The sequence below is a fragment of the Carassius carassius genome, chromosome 3 (genome assembly GCF_963082965.1).
Source record: "Carassius carassius chromosome 3, fCarCar2.1, whole genome shotgun sequence".
NCBI classification, from domain to species: Eukaryota; Metazoa; Chordata; class Actinopteri; order Cypriniformes; family Cyprinidae; genus Carassius; species Carassius carassius.
In genome coordinates this window covers 43,634,839-43,649,402 of record NC_081757.1, presented here as the reverse complement: position 1 = coordinate 43,649,402, position 14,564 = coordinate 43,634,839, and the positions used below count along the sequence as shown (strand labels likewise).

Sequence of the window (14,564 nt, the reverse complement as noted above, 5' to 3'; positions counted from 1 at the left end):
CTCCATGTGCTGACAGACAGACTGAGACTCGTCACATTAAACCACTAACACAAACTATATGACCAACACAACCACAGTGTGTCTTTGTGTTTATGTAACACCTGCAAGATGTGTTTTAAATCTTAAAAAAAAAAAATGAAATCCACCAGCCATGATTTTTATGTATGTGTCTAAAAAAAAAAAAAAAAAAAAAAAAAAAAAAAATATATATATATATATATATATATATATATATATATATATATATATATATATATATATATCAGTTCAGGTTGTTGTGAGTGATTAAAGTCGTTATTTACACATGCTCTATGTGAAAGATCAACACAACAAAAATAAAATCAGGGTTATGGGTTACACGAGATGGAGCTTGAGCAAGGAAAAACACAATGAAAAGTGACAAACACATGGAAACTTGAAAGGGAGCAGGACGAGCAGCTTTATCGGGGACTGTGATGACAACGAGATTTAGAGAATAACTCACCAGAGTCAGCGAATTCTGAGGAAACAGCAGACAGAGAAAGACAGAGAGAGACAGACAGAGACAGACAGAGAGAGATGAAGCAGAAACAAAAACAATTTAGCCCTACTGCAAAGCCATGTAGAGAATAAAAGATGAGGTTTGATTTAACAGCGTAACCCACGTGTGATGAATGTGTGAGCAGTGTTCTGCTGATGCCACACTGACGTCATCTTCACAGGTTTACTTTATATAGTAATACAGTATACAGTGCACACCTTCTTTATAAATAAACTTGTGTTACTTCAATTAAAATCTATTTATACATCTAAAATATATAAACAAATGATTAAAATTACATTTTAAAACTGAAAAAAAATGTGCTTGATAAATTAACAAATGAATAAATCAATTATTAATTAATTAATTAATGAAAATTTAATAAAAAAAAAGTCATAGCTTTATAAAATTATAGAAATGATAAAAAAACAACAAAATGACTCAAATGAAAATAGAAAAATAAAAACAAATGTAAAATATTCAAAAACTTATTTTAATTATACCAAAATAAGATTAGCCAAGACAGCCACACATCTACTCCTAAACTGCGGCTACATTGACCATCACTGAGCAAGTTTAGCAGGTGACATCACTTCAGCACGAATCTCTGTGATTGAGAGTCCCACACAGATCGCTCTGACCAGCAGAGAGCTGCTTGCTTTGAATCTGGTTTCTGTGTCAGCTGTGCTTCATCGCTACACTATTGACAGTAAATCATGGAGCCTTTTTCATTCACTGACCTGACCACACATTTATGCAATGTCATAAAATATCTCTCTAACTTGAACGTTTTATACATTGTTCACCACAGTCTTAAATCTCTCACGCAAACCATCAAACACATCAGTTCACACTGAAACACTGCTGCACTTCATCAAACATCACCAGCTCAAAGAGTACACACACTTCTCAGATCACAAGAGAAATGTGAAATGAAATCATATTCCAAATAAATACCAGAATAAAAGAAAACAAGACATTGTAGAAAATAACGTAGTTTATGGCCTCCATCCCCCATAAAGCATATAAAAAGAGGGGTAATTTCATCTATCTATCTATCCATCTATCCATCTATCTATCTATCTATCTATCTATCTATCTATCTATCGATCTATCGATCTATCTATCTATCTATCTATCTATCTATCTATCGATCTATCTATCTATCTATCTATTCATTCATTATATTTTTATTTTGTGTTGGAAAACGGCATAAATTCACAGGATTTGACGAATTCACTTGAATATGCTTATTATGGTTTCAATATGTACCACATGAGAAATATCACAAGTGAGACCAGAATCTTAAATATATGGTTTAATGTTAATTCAGAACACTATTCTGCTCCTACTTAGTGTGTGTGTGTGTGTGTTACCTTCACTGAGAGGGTCGAGTGTGTGGATCATCAGATGAAAGATGCTGTTCCTCATTAGACTGTTGTGTAAAGAGGCGGAGCTTCCTCCTCTCTGCAGCCGGGGCTTGGCCTGTGATAGGAGGAGAAACACGTCAATCAAAGCCTTCTGGACATCCTGACTCGTCTGGTCAGGGTGACTGGGGTCAAGGGTTAATCTGTCTTCAGAGCAGCTGATGCTATAGCAACATGTCAGTGCAATCTGAAGAGTCAGCTGCTGATTAACACAATCATACAGGTGTCAGGAGTGTGTGTGTGTGTGTGTGTGTGTGTTGTGCTGAGACAAACACTGAGTAAATTGCTCTGACGATCAGGGATCAGTGCCGGCAGATGTCAAGGTGTCTTCTCTATCTCTCTCACCATCAACAATCATCAATCTGTCTGTCATATTTTTTTTTTATTTTTTTTTAATTTTTGGGGGGGGGGGGGTATGTATTTATCCATCCATCCATTAATTTATCTTATCCTTCTTTCATTTTTTTCTTGAAAGAAATATATTTAAAACAATAATACTAAACTCCCAGGAGTGGCTCTTTCTTCTATTGTGGATCACAGGGTTTCATTAAATAAACATCATGCTTTACAACACAGCACAAACACGAGTAAACAGACGTCTCACACACACACACACACACACACACACATGGACAATACTCACAGACAGCTTGCTGTCATCCTCCACTGCAGTAGGGCTCAACTTCACAGTCAACTGACGAACACAGCACAGAAAGAAAGAGAAGAGACAACAGCACAGAGATGAGAGACAGGAGCAGCGGACAGAACACAGACATCAGACTCTAAACACACACACACTCACACACACACTCACAGACAACATCAACAACAACTGACAGTGCAACGTTTGACCTCTGACCTCACAGAGTGTGTTTGACCTACGACCTTTACATACAGAGTGTGTGACCTCTTACCTCAAAGAGAGTGTGTTTGACCTCCAACCTTTACATACAGAGTGTTTGTCCTCCTACATTTACGGGACAAGCAGGCATCCACCAAAGCTCCACGCGATGAGTCAGTTAATATATATGTGTGTGTATTGGCACAATTGTTCAATTAATTCGCCAATTTCATTCATCATTATAAGTAGTAATAGGCTGAATTGCAAATAGTTAGCCTAATTCTAATACAAGTAATGACTATCCATCATTAATTTTTTATATTTATGTAGCCTACACAATAATATTCTTTTACACTGTAATCTTTTTGTTTTTAATATTTGGCATGTTTGTGTGATGCGCATCCCTGTGTGTAATAAGCAAAGTCAACGCACACTGTGGACCCACCCAGAGGTGCATTTTCTACCAACGCACTCTTTAAATAACAGCGCGATTGACTTTAGACTTAGACCAGGTTTGAGTTGAGCTATTTCCAGCTCCTTAAAATAGCAATGCGCTAGCAATGCTCCTGAACACACCTCTTTTTTAGACCATGGGTGCACAAATGCATTTGCTAATTAAACGACGTGGCGCTGGATGGGAAAATGCGAAGCACCGGACTGAAACTAGCAAACACACTTGCGCTGCGCCTTATGTTGCATTGTGCCGGGTGTATTATAGGCCCCAGAGTGTTTGAACTCTGACCTCACAGAGAGTGTGTTTGACCTCCGACCTCACAGAGAGTGTTTGATCTCTGACCTCACAGAGAGTGTTTGATCTCTGACCTCACAGAGAGTGTGTTTGACCACCGACCTTTACATACAGAGTGTCTGACTTCTGTCCTCACAGAGTGTTTGACCGCTGACCTCACAGAGTGTGTTTGACCTCTGACCTTTACATACAGAGTGTTTGACCTCTGAGCTCACAGAGAGAGTTTGACCTCTGACTTCACAGAGAGTGCGTTTGACCTTTGACCTTTACATACAAAATATATGACCTCTGACCACACAGTTTTTGACCCCTGACCTCACAGACAGTGTTTGACCTCTGACCTCACATAGAGTGTTTGACCTGTAAACTTAACAAAAATTCTAACCTCTGACCTCACACAATATGTTAGACCTCTGACCTCACAGAGAATATTCTGTGACTCCTGACACTACTAAATGTGTTCTGACCTTTGACTTTTCCAAGTGAGTGCTGTGACCTCTGATGATGTCAAGTGTGTCCAAGTGTGAACACCCAGCAGTCAATGACGCACGTCCTGATTTTGCAGAGTTAGATGTGTTCCTAGGTCAACATATTTTGTTGACCCTGGAACAACATTTTACTCAAAAAATGTAGTCTTGACCATATCCCTACACCTAAACCTAACCTTAACCATGAGTGATCCTTAAAATCAGAGGAAATGATAGATGAATGACACTGATGTACAAGCACCTAACAGTGATTGTAAGCGTAAACTTCACAAAATCTATAAACTGGTTCTTCAAATCGGATTGGTTAATCACAATGTTGTTCCAGGGTCAACAAAGATGTTGTCCCAGGAACATGTCTCACTTGGTAAAATCAGGTTCTGCGCCAATGACACTTAAAACCAGGGATCTGAACCAGTTCAAGGAACAAAAAACGAAAAACAAAAATGAACTAAATTTTGACAGGAACAGCAGCAGAAACAGAAACAAAATCAAACTGTTTAGTACCGAACAGAATCCAAAATTTGAAATGGCCATGAATCGGTTAATAATGGTATTTTATCATCCCATTTAATATTTGCAATGTACTGTCAACCAGAGCTGTGCACAAGTGATGGCCGCTGTAGGTCCACTGATCCACTCCGTGTTTTCACTGCCTTCTAAAAGTGCTACAAACTAGTAAAGAATTAGAATGTCTAATCAAACTAGTGTACCCCATCAGATCGAATAAAAATAACACAAAATCTGATGGCACATTTTGTAGACAAAAAAAAAGAAAAGAAATCCCATTATAATCACTTGTTTTAATTGAGCAATCACGCTGTAAAATGAACAGGTAAATATCAATATGTATAGCAGTACTTAGTTTCTGTTATCATCAGTTATTCAATATTATGTTTAATTGTGATGTTCTATCAAAACATCTACAATAATATCTGAAATTATTACAGAGTCTTCTGTCTTCTATTTTCATTGTATAAGAAAGTAGCTTGTTTTCATTATTTTGCAAAAGCTTTACAGTTTTCTTTATTTTACAGTGTTATTTATTTTGTAAAAGCTTGACAGTTTTGAATGATGTCTTGCTTCTATCTGTATGACCAACCAGCACTGGTATGACCTCACACGCACACAGACACAACATATGCTTCAGAAGCAGTCAATCCGGCCTGGAGCAGCATGGTCCAATCTATTTTAATCCAGTTCAGTTCAGAACTGGTCTCATTTAGTGTGTTGTTCATGTCAGAGCAGGCTGTAAACTGTATCCTTTCAGTGTTCTCAATTGAACAAACTGTAACAAAGCACCATCGAGCTTAAAGGTCATCAGTTCTGCAGGTAAAGTAGAACCATCAGAACCTCAATCATGATGAAGAAGACTCTAAAATTAGCTCTTAGGGATAAATTAGCTCCAAAATAGAGCCCTGGAAGGCCATTTTAAAAGGAGAAAATCAATTTATACTCTCTGCACACAGTTCACTCATCAGCAGCCTGAAAAGACCTGCTGTGTGAGTGTTAAAATCAGCATCCATGTCCATTCCTTTATTCAACTGTAATTTAAATCTATTTGCATTCAGAGAGTTGATAACACTAAAGATTATTTTTGAATCTTTCCTTTAAGTATCTTCATCAAATTTCCAATAGAACTCCAAATAAAAATAAATAAACCAAAACAGAATAAATGGGCTAAAACATTAATAAAAGCACAACTTAATACATGAAAAAAATATGTATAAATGTGTGAATGCATAAATAAAAGCATGCAAGTAAAAAACAAAAACACTCATAAATAAATAAAAAAAATTATTATTAGAAAAATAGATAAAGCAAAACCAATAAACAGATACAGTCAAAAATAAATGCATAACTATAGATACATTAATGCATAAATTACATAAATGGATAAAAGTAGAATACTATTATGGAAGCATATGGGTAGCAATATTCAATTTTGAATGTAATATGCAAAAGTACAATGCAATATGTAAAATGTAGGGCTGCAACTAACGATTATTTTGATAATCGATTAATCTGTCGATTATTTTTACGATTAATCGATTAATCGGTTTATGTACTTATATTTTAGTTTTTTCCATTTTTTCCCCAAGTAAATTATTAATAAATGGTATTTATCCTTCAGCATAGATTTTTAAGAGATTTTAACCATTTTGCACTGTTATATCCTAATCAAAAATATACCTGGAGTTGTGTTATTGTGTTAGTAATCCTTTGTCGAACTCTTCTGCAATCAGAACACTGACCCATACTCTAGCAAATTTCACAAGGAGATTTAAAATAATGTTTTCACCATGGCAGTCCTTAGACCTCCTAAAGTAGTTTAACATCCCGAACAAAGCTTATTAAGGAACCTTTTAGAACATATTTTCACGAAGAATAAGGATAAAACAGAATAAAATTGCAGTGCATTGTATTGTATTATTTACTGGGAAACAGCTTTATAGCTTTTGCTGAGAAATTGTAAACAATCCTTCGAATAAAGTGCCAGTGGCATGAAACCTGAATGGAACACACAATTTAAAGTAAAATCCATCAGAAGGTTGTCCAGAAAAAAAAATTGGACAGTCACACACAAAAAACCTGCTGTGTGAAAAAGAGCAGTGAATACTTAGAAAAAAAGTGCATTTCAAATATCTTTAAACATTTACCTCTGTCATTCAGTCATAATTAGGCTGCACGACTGAATTTTGAACTGGTAAACTACAAACTGATCACAGAACATGTTTGTAAAGCTTTTAATGTTAACTGTTAAAAAGCAATGTTATCCGCTTTTACGACTAAACATTTGCAAACAACATTGTACTGGAGAATCTGCACAAATGAAAGTCTTCACAAATCGCTCCTAAAAACGCGTGGAAAAACGCTAGGCGCGCCGCTTTCTCCTTCTTTCCAAAGCGCTCGCGCAGAAGCGCCCCTGAGGCGTCTGCCTTTGATAAGCAACCATGACGTGCTCTCTCCTTGAAGACGCGGACATTTCAGCAAAGGATAAATGGATTTGCAGCTCAAAAAATCGCTTGCAGTAGCTCTGCTACTAAATTTATTTCAAAATGGAAATCCATATACAACTATGATCAGCTGTTCCTTTCATCTTGACTGAGCTTTTAACGTTGTTACGGGAAAGGATGAAGCTGATTGGTTAGTTCTTGTCACATGACCCGCGATGCGCTTGCAGCATTCTGAAAAGTTGAGATGTTTTTAACTCGATGCGGTGCGGTGTTGGAAATAACGAACTTGAGCGCGCAAAAGACGCGATATGTGAACGTCCCCTTAAACAGTTCAGTAGTGCAGAGTTTACAGGTTACTCTTCTTTTTTGAAGGCTCAAAGTAAAGTTCTCCCACATCCCGCTAAATGCTGCAGAGACGCTGTTCGGGAAGCACGTGACATAAACGAGGCCAGCTATTGGCTATTCGCAACTTCTCCTGCTGTACTGGCTGAGTAAAACCTCCGGTGGCTCATTACTGCCACACTTTGGTCACCGCAGATTTGAAATATGCACGAAATGAGCCGTTTACGGCAAATAAAAGTTATTTACCAACGAATCGATGACTAAATTAGTTGACAACTATTTTAATAATCGATTTTTATCGATTAAATCGATTCGTTGTTTCAGCTCTAGTAAAATGGCAATGCATTTCTGTATTTTCATTTACATTTTCCAATACATTTGTGCAACGTTTGGTGCAAAATGAAAATGAAAATTAAATTACATCATTATCATTTGCCATTTTATACACTAGTTTTGATATGTAAAATGAATACTAATTTTAACGCTTTATAAATTGCAAAATGAAAATGTATTACAGAAATGATTAGATATGTATAACATGTTCAAGCAAAAACTGTGGCAAAATTATCATTCAAATGCTATTTTTCTTAATTGCATTAACACTCAAGACACTTACGATTGAATTTTCATTCAGTGTCCCGCAATGAATGTAGCAAAATTCAATGTGCACATTGAAAATGCATTCCGAGCCGATCACGTGTCCACCCCCTCATGCCATGTTAATCACTGCGTGAACAAGGCGGGGCTTGCAGAAGGTCAAGAAACTCAAGACTCAAGAAGAGGATTCAAATGAGAGAACATGGACAAGACAGTTGGTCCGTGTATGTTTTGATCATTTTGCTTCAATATTTCATTCGCACTTGTGAGCGGAGCTGAAACTATGCTTTCATCTAATTGGTCAAATCGCTCCACCTTCATCTCGATCTTTTCATTCTTTCAGGCAGAATAAGAGTCAGTGCGAGTGCAGCACTGTGATGTCTGAAACCACCGCTCATTTTTAATTAGCATAATATTTGAAGCTGGGACATAATTCGTGCTGCTGCGACTTGCAAGAGACCCCGTTAAATTATTTCTAGGTTATAGTATTGTATATATGAAAACTACAGACCGGTATCCCAGACCGGTATTGAAAACTACAGACCGGTATCCCTTCTTCCATTTATTGCAAAGACACTTGAGCGAGCTGTGTTCAACCAGTTTTCTATATTCCTTGTACAGAACAACCTCCTGGACAGCAACCAATCTGGCTTCAAAAGTGGCCACTCAACTGAGACTGCTCTGCTCTCGGTTACTGAAGCCCTGCGACTAGCAAGAGCAGCTTCAAAATCCTCGGTACTCATCTTACTGGACCTTTCTGCTGCTTTTGACACTGTTAATCACCAGATTCTCCTGTCCACCCTCAGAAAGATGGGCATCTCTGGAACAGCACTCCTGTGGGTTAAGTCCTACCTCTCTGACAGATCCTTCAGTGTGTCTTGGAGGGGTGATGTTTCAAAGTCACACCACCTTGCTACTGGGGTTCCTCAAGGCTCAGTACTTGGACCACTTCTCTTCTCCATCTACATGACATCATTAGGATCTGTCATTCAGAAGCATGGCTTTTCTTATCACTGCTACGCTGATGACACCCAACTCTACCTCTCATTCCAACCAGATGACCCGACGGTAGCTGCTCGCATTTCAGCCTGTCTGAGTGACATCTCTAGCTGGATGAATGACCATCACCTTCAGCTTAACCTTACGAAGACAGAACTCCTGGTGATTCCAGCTAACCCATTGCTTCATCACAACTTCTCTATACAGCTGGGCTCATCAACCATTACTCCTTCGAGGACAGCTAGAAACCTAGGAGTTGTGATGGATCATCAGTTAAGCTTCACAGACCACATTGCTACAACTACCCGGTCCTGCAGGTTTGCCTTATACAACATTAGGAAGATTAGACCCTTCCTGTCAGAGCAAGCAACCCAACTTCTTGTCCAAGCTCTTGTTCTCTCCAGACTGGACTATTGTAATGCTCTCCTGGCGGGCCTTCCTGCATGTACTGTCAAGCCTCTGCAATTGATTCAGAATGCAGCAGCGAGGGTTGTCTTCAATGAGCCAAAGAAAGCTCACGTTACTCCGCTCCTCATCAGGTTACACTGGCTACCAGTAGCTGCTCGCATCAAATTCAAGGTACTGATGCTAGCCTACAAGACGACCACTGGCACGGCACCAACTTACCTAAACTCATTGGTTAAATCTTATGTGCCCTCCAGAAGTTTGCGCTCTGCAAGTGATCGACGCCTTGTGGTACCATCCCAAAGAAGTTCAAAATCACTCTCAAGGACCTTTTCCTGGACTGTCCCCAGCTGGTGGAATGACCTCCCAATCTCAATTCGTACAGCTGAGTCTTTACTCATTTTCAAGAAACAGCTAAAGACTCATCTTTTTCGCCTGCACTTAACCAACTAACACTAGCACTTTTCCTTTTCTTGTCTTTTAATTAAAAAAAAAAAAAAAAAAAAAAAAAAAAAAAAAACCTACCTATGCGTTCTATACTAGACTAACTGAGACTTGTCATGGCACTTGTATACTGTTGTTGTTCTCTTGTTGACCTGACTGCTTCTGTTGTTCTCATTTGTAAGTCGCTTTGGATAAAAGCGTCTGCTAAATGATTAAATGTAAATGTAAATATATAGTATTGGTTATAGTAGTATGTTATAATATTGTCCCACTGATACATACAGTGCAAATAGTTCTGTCTCCTTGGATAACAGTGAAGTGGAAATAAATATAGTTAAATTTATGAAATAAAATTAAATAGGATTTTTTGGGAAGGTAAGTCTGGCCAGTTATACAGCAACGCGAGTCAGACGAGTCTGAAGATCTGAGCTGAATTTTGTGGAACATTAAAGTTCTAGTCTGTGTCAATTAGTCTCATAATAAATAATAATTATAATGTTACCCGTATTTTTCGGACTATAAGTCACACGTAAGTATAAGTTGCATCAGTCCAAAAATACGTCATGACGAGGAAAAAAACATATATAAGTCGCACTGGACTAAGTCACTTTTATTCAGAACCAAGAGAGAACATTACCGTCTACAGCCACGAGAGGGCACTCTGGGGTAGGCTACAGGAGAACTGAGCAGCAAAAAGCACCCTCTAGCGGCTGTAGACGGTAATGTTTTCTCTTGGTTCATTTCTCTTGGTTCATGTCAAATTAATTTTGATAAATAAGTCGCACCTGACTGTAAGTCACAGGACCAGCCAAACTATGAAAAGAAGTGCGACTTATAGTCCAGAAAATACGGTAAATATATGTTGTCTTTCTCAAGCCCGACAAAGACTAAAAAGAGAAAAATCATTCAATTTAGTATGTAATAAAAAAATATTACTAATTTATTTAAGAAATGTAACTATATTAATTTTCACAATTATTTCTTAATGTCACACACACATACCTAGTGCCTTATCACTTAAAAGACGAGAGTGGTAAATGTTACAGACATGGAACTGTTCAGTCTATTATTGATTTTTATTTCCACATCACTTATATCCAAAGAGACAGAACTATTTGCACTGTATTTATCAGTGGGACAATACAATACATACAATACTACAACCTAGAAATAATTTGCAGGTCGCAGCAGCACGAATTATGTGCCCAGCTACATCTGATTCAAATATTATTCTAATTAACAGTGAGTGTAGTTTCAGACATCACAGTGCTGCACTCGCACTGACTCTTATTCTGCCTGAAAGAATGAAAAGACCGAGCTGAAGGTGGAGCGATTCGACCAATCAGATGAAAGCATAGTTTCAGCTCCGCCCATAAGTGCGAATGAAATATTGAAGCCATAAAACGAAATGATCAAAACATACACGGACCAACTGTCTTGTCCATGTTCTCTCACTTGAATCCTCTTCTTGAGATTTGAGTCTCTGACCTTCTGCAAGCCCCGCCTTGTTCACGCAGTGATTGACATGGCGGGAGGGGGCGGAGACGTGATCGGCTCGGAATGCATTTTCAATGTGCACATTGAATTTTGCTACATTCATTGCGGGACACTGAATGAAAATGCAATTGTAAGTGTCTTGACTGTGAGTGTTAATAAAATTAAGAAAAATAGCATTTAAATGGTAATTTTGCCACAGTTTTTGCTTGAACATGTTATACATATCTAATCATTTCTGTAATACATTTTCATTTTAATTTTGCAACTTATAAAGCGGTAATTAATTTGGTGCAAAATTTTCATTTTGCACCAAACGTTGCACAGATGTATTGGAAAATGTAAATGAAAATACAGAAATGCATTGTCATTTTACATATTGCATTGACCTTTTGCATATTACATTCAAAATTGAATATTGCTACCCATATGCTTCCATATAATATAGATAAATGCATACACGTACAAAATAATGCATAAATAAATACATTAATCTGAAGCCTGCCCCACTTACTAATTACTGACCCAATTTTCTGCAAGCAGAACTAATTAGAAAAGCAGCCACTTTCATCACCTAAAGGGGATTTCAGGACAAATCACAAAGGAGGCAAATCATAAATCTTCAACATTTAATAGAAATAAAAAGAAGAACCTCCTCATTTAATTGAAGGATCAAGACACTAAATGTCTGCATGTCTCTGTAAACAGCACAACACCAGATCACTGCTCCAGCTATAACACCAGTTTACGTTGGAACATGTAATGCGTGTAATCGAAGGTGCAGGTGTGCTCAGGGATTTTAACTAAATTAAGTTACATTTACTCTAAGCTCCTCAGAGCAAGATTTGAAGATGTGAATCAAAAGTGAAGCTGATAATAAGAAGAGCTGAGCTGACAAATTGAAGGCATTATAAATTGAACATTAAGCCTTTTACTTTAAATCATCTTGCAAAAAAAATAAATAAATAAATAAATAAAAAAATGCCCCAAATTGTAATTAAGCATCTTCAATACTTCAATACGATACAATACTTCGGCAGTAATTATATAGGGTCAGTTTTATATTGAATATGGAGGTCATGATGTGGGAGCAACTGTGTGTGTGTGTGTGTGTGTGTGTGTGTGTGTGCGCGTGCCAGGGTCATCTTGGAGATGGAATGAGGGCCAACAAAACAGAATTGACAAAGGTTGTGATTATGTTGATGATTATGATTGCAGTCTGCTGAATGAACATTTCTAGAGTAAATTCAGTCATTATGATAATCAGCCTTTCACAAGCCTCATCACAGAGACTGATTTCAATCCGACCTGCTTTAACCTGCAAAGTACCACCGACTCCAACACTGTGACCACTGTATGCACACACACACACACACATATACACATCATATATATCTCAAACTAGGAATATAAAAACTTAAATTATTTAAAATATTTAAAATACTTAGAATTATTTTAATGTTTAAATTTCCATCCACAAGTTTGTGACTACTAATGTAAGATTTTTTTCTACATTACAAATCATGTCATAAGCATTTTTCTTATTATTCAAAATGTTGTTAGCAGAACTGAATGTTTTTAATAGAATAAGAATTGTAATATGTTTTACTTCATCACAAATTACACAGAGCATAACTGAAATGTAATAAACTTATTTTTTTTAAATTAACAATCATACTAGTATAACAATGAAAAAAATGCAATTTATTAATAAATCAAATATTTTTTTTCTTCATTACATCATATTATGAGAATAACTATCTGAGCGAACTGAAAATTGAATGTACATTTTTTTAGTGAATTTTTTTTAAGATTTTGAAAGATATCAAATGTCAGGTCCTTTAAGAAACGATTAGCTGACCCCCCATTTAAACCATCATGACGTGCTTATTTTATATTGTCAGAAAAGTTTTCAAATGCATCGTGCAAATTCACCCAGCAACAGCAAATATTCCTGCAGCTGCACTCTCACAGCAGCATCATCATCATACGATGCTTCAGTATGGATTCCTGCATCACTGCTCTGTCCTCAACTTTAGCTACTTCCCTAATATTTTAAAATAGCTTGGATCGATTGAGCCTCGGGTTTCTGTCTGCAGCTCCTCACCTTCAGTCCTCATCATGACTGACCTTGTGCTCAGGATCAAAAACATACTGACTGATGGGATCTTCTTACATACATACACACATAATTACACATTCAGGGAACATAGCCCCCTTATATTATAGCATCAGTGGGAGTGTTGTCCACATTTAGTTGATCTAGATTGTGTTTACTCATTATGTTGTCTAAGAAATGCATAACAGTGGAAATTTCTCCTAGCGTAAAAAGCACTATCAACAAATAGGACACATTTCAGTCTCTCTGTACTTAAAAGCATTAGAGGCACAAATGAATCCTATCAGATTTGTTAGAAATTACTCTGAAGACACTTGTAATCAGCATTGTGTCTACGGAGCGAGATTAGTCTCAATAATAATTCACGCAAAAGACAAGTGAGATCGTCATTTGCTAACGTGACCATTGTAAGCCAGCGGCTGCTGTTATGATTTAATATTGATTGATTCTTTTGTTTATTTAATAATGAGTCATTCATGTGGATACCATGCCACATTAAGATATTAATTTTACAACCCATCGTAAAGCATAAGAAGATTGTGAAAATATAGTTTTGGGATATTTTTCATGCAGTCTCTTGTGTTTTTGTTTACTGAGAGTATGAAAGCGCTGTCACAGCAGTCTTGTGATGGCACGCATTTAGCTGATGGCAATGTATGTAATAACATGCACACATTAGAGACCATGTACAGTACATACTAATTATTTCAGAACTGTGAGGGTTGATGATGTACAATTTGCAGAGGGCAAACTGTGACCCTTTTATTTCCACTTCATCCACTACCAGAAGTACTGATGTGATGTGATCTAGGAACTGTAACTCTTTTAAGACAGTCATGCTGCAACCCATTCATTTTTACAGTTTTAACATATTTTTGAAGTCATGCATTATTACTACATTCATTTTAGAATAGTAAAACAATACACCTTAACTAGGTTAGTAAACTGAAACTGAAACTCCATACGTGTCCCACATTTTGCATTCAACCCTATTAACAGACAATGTTGATGAGAAGTCGATATGAAACAGAAACTGCGACTAACATCCGTATTGTGACGTATGTTTGAATGAAACTGCTTATCAAACAACAAAAAGCAGGGCAGGGCTCCATCTTATCCATCAGTTATTGATTAGATTGCATAATGTGAGTGCTGCACACCAGAATAGAGGGAGATCTGAATGTAA

The 14,564-nt window shown here is 37.0% G+C and overlaps 1 protein-coding gene and 1 long non-coding RNA gene across 8 annotated transcripts in view; one reads left to right on the top strand and one right to left on the bottom strand.

The window, feature by feature from the left end:
* The window catches only part of LOC132127750 (uncharacterized), a 461,390-nt gene that overhangs the window by 355,150 nt on the left and 91,676 nt on the right, over window positions 1-14,564 (top strand). The window lies entirely within an intron of this gene.
* LOC132127632 (sodium/potassium/calcium exchanger 2-like) overlaps window positions 1-14,564 on the bottom strand; it is a 61,415-nt gene that overhangs the window by 35,609 nt on the left and 11,242 nt on the right. For 2 of the 6 annotated variants that reach the window (XM_059539594.1, XM_059539611.1), the window contains exons 3-5: window positions 2,591-2,641; window positions 1,897-2,005; window positions 485-499 (exon numbers count right to left, since the gene is read on the bottom strand). In XM_059539594.1, coding sequence (XP_059395577.1) covers window positions 485-499; window positions 1,897-2,005; window positions 2,591-2,641 — 175 coding nt within the window. The remainder of the gene's footprint in view (window positions 1-484; window positions 500-1,896; window positions 2,006-2,590; window positions 2,642-14,564) is intronic. The other 4 variants (XM_059539627.1, XM_059539603.1, XM_059539621.1 and 1 more) reach the window with 3 other exon arrangements.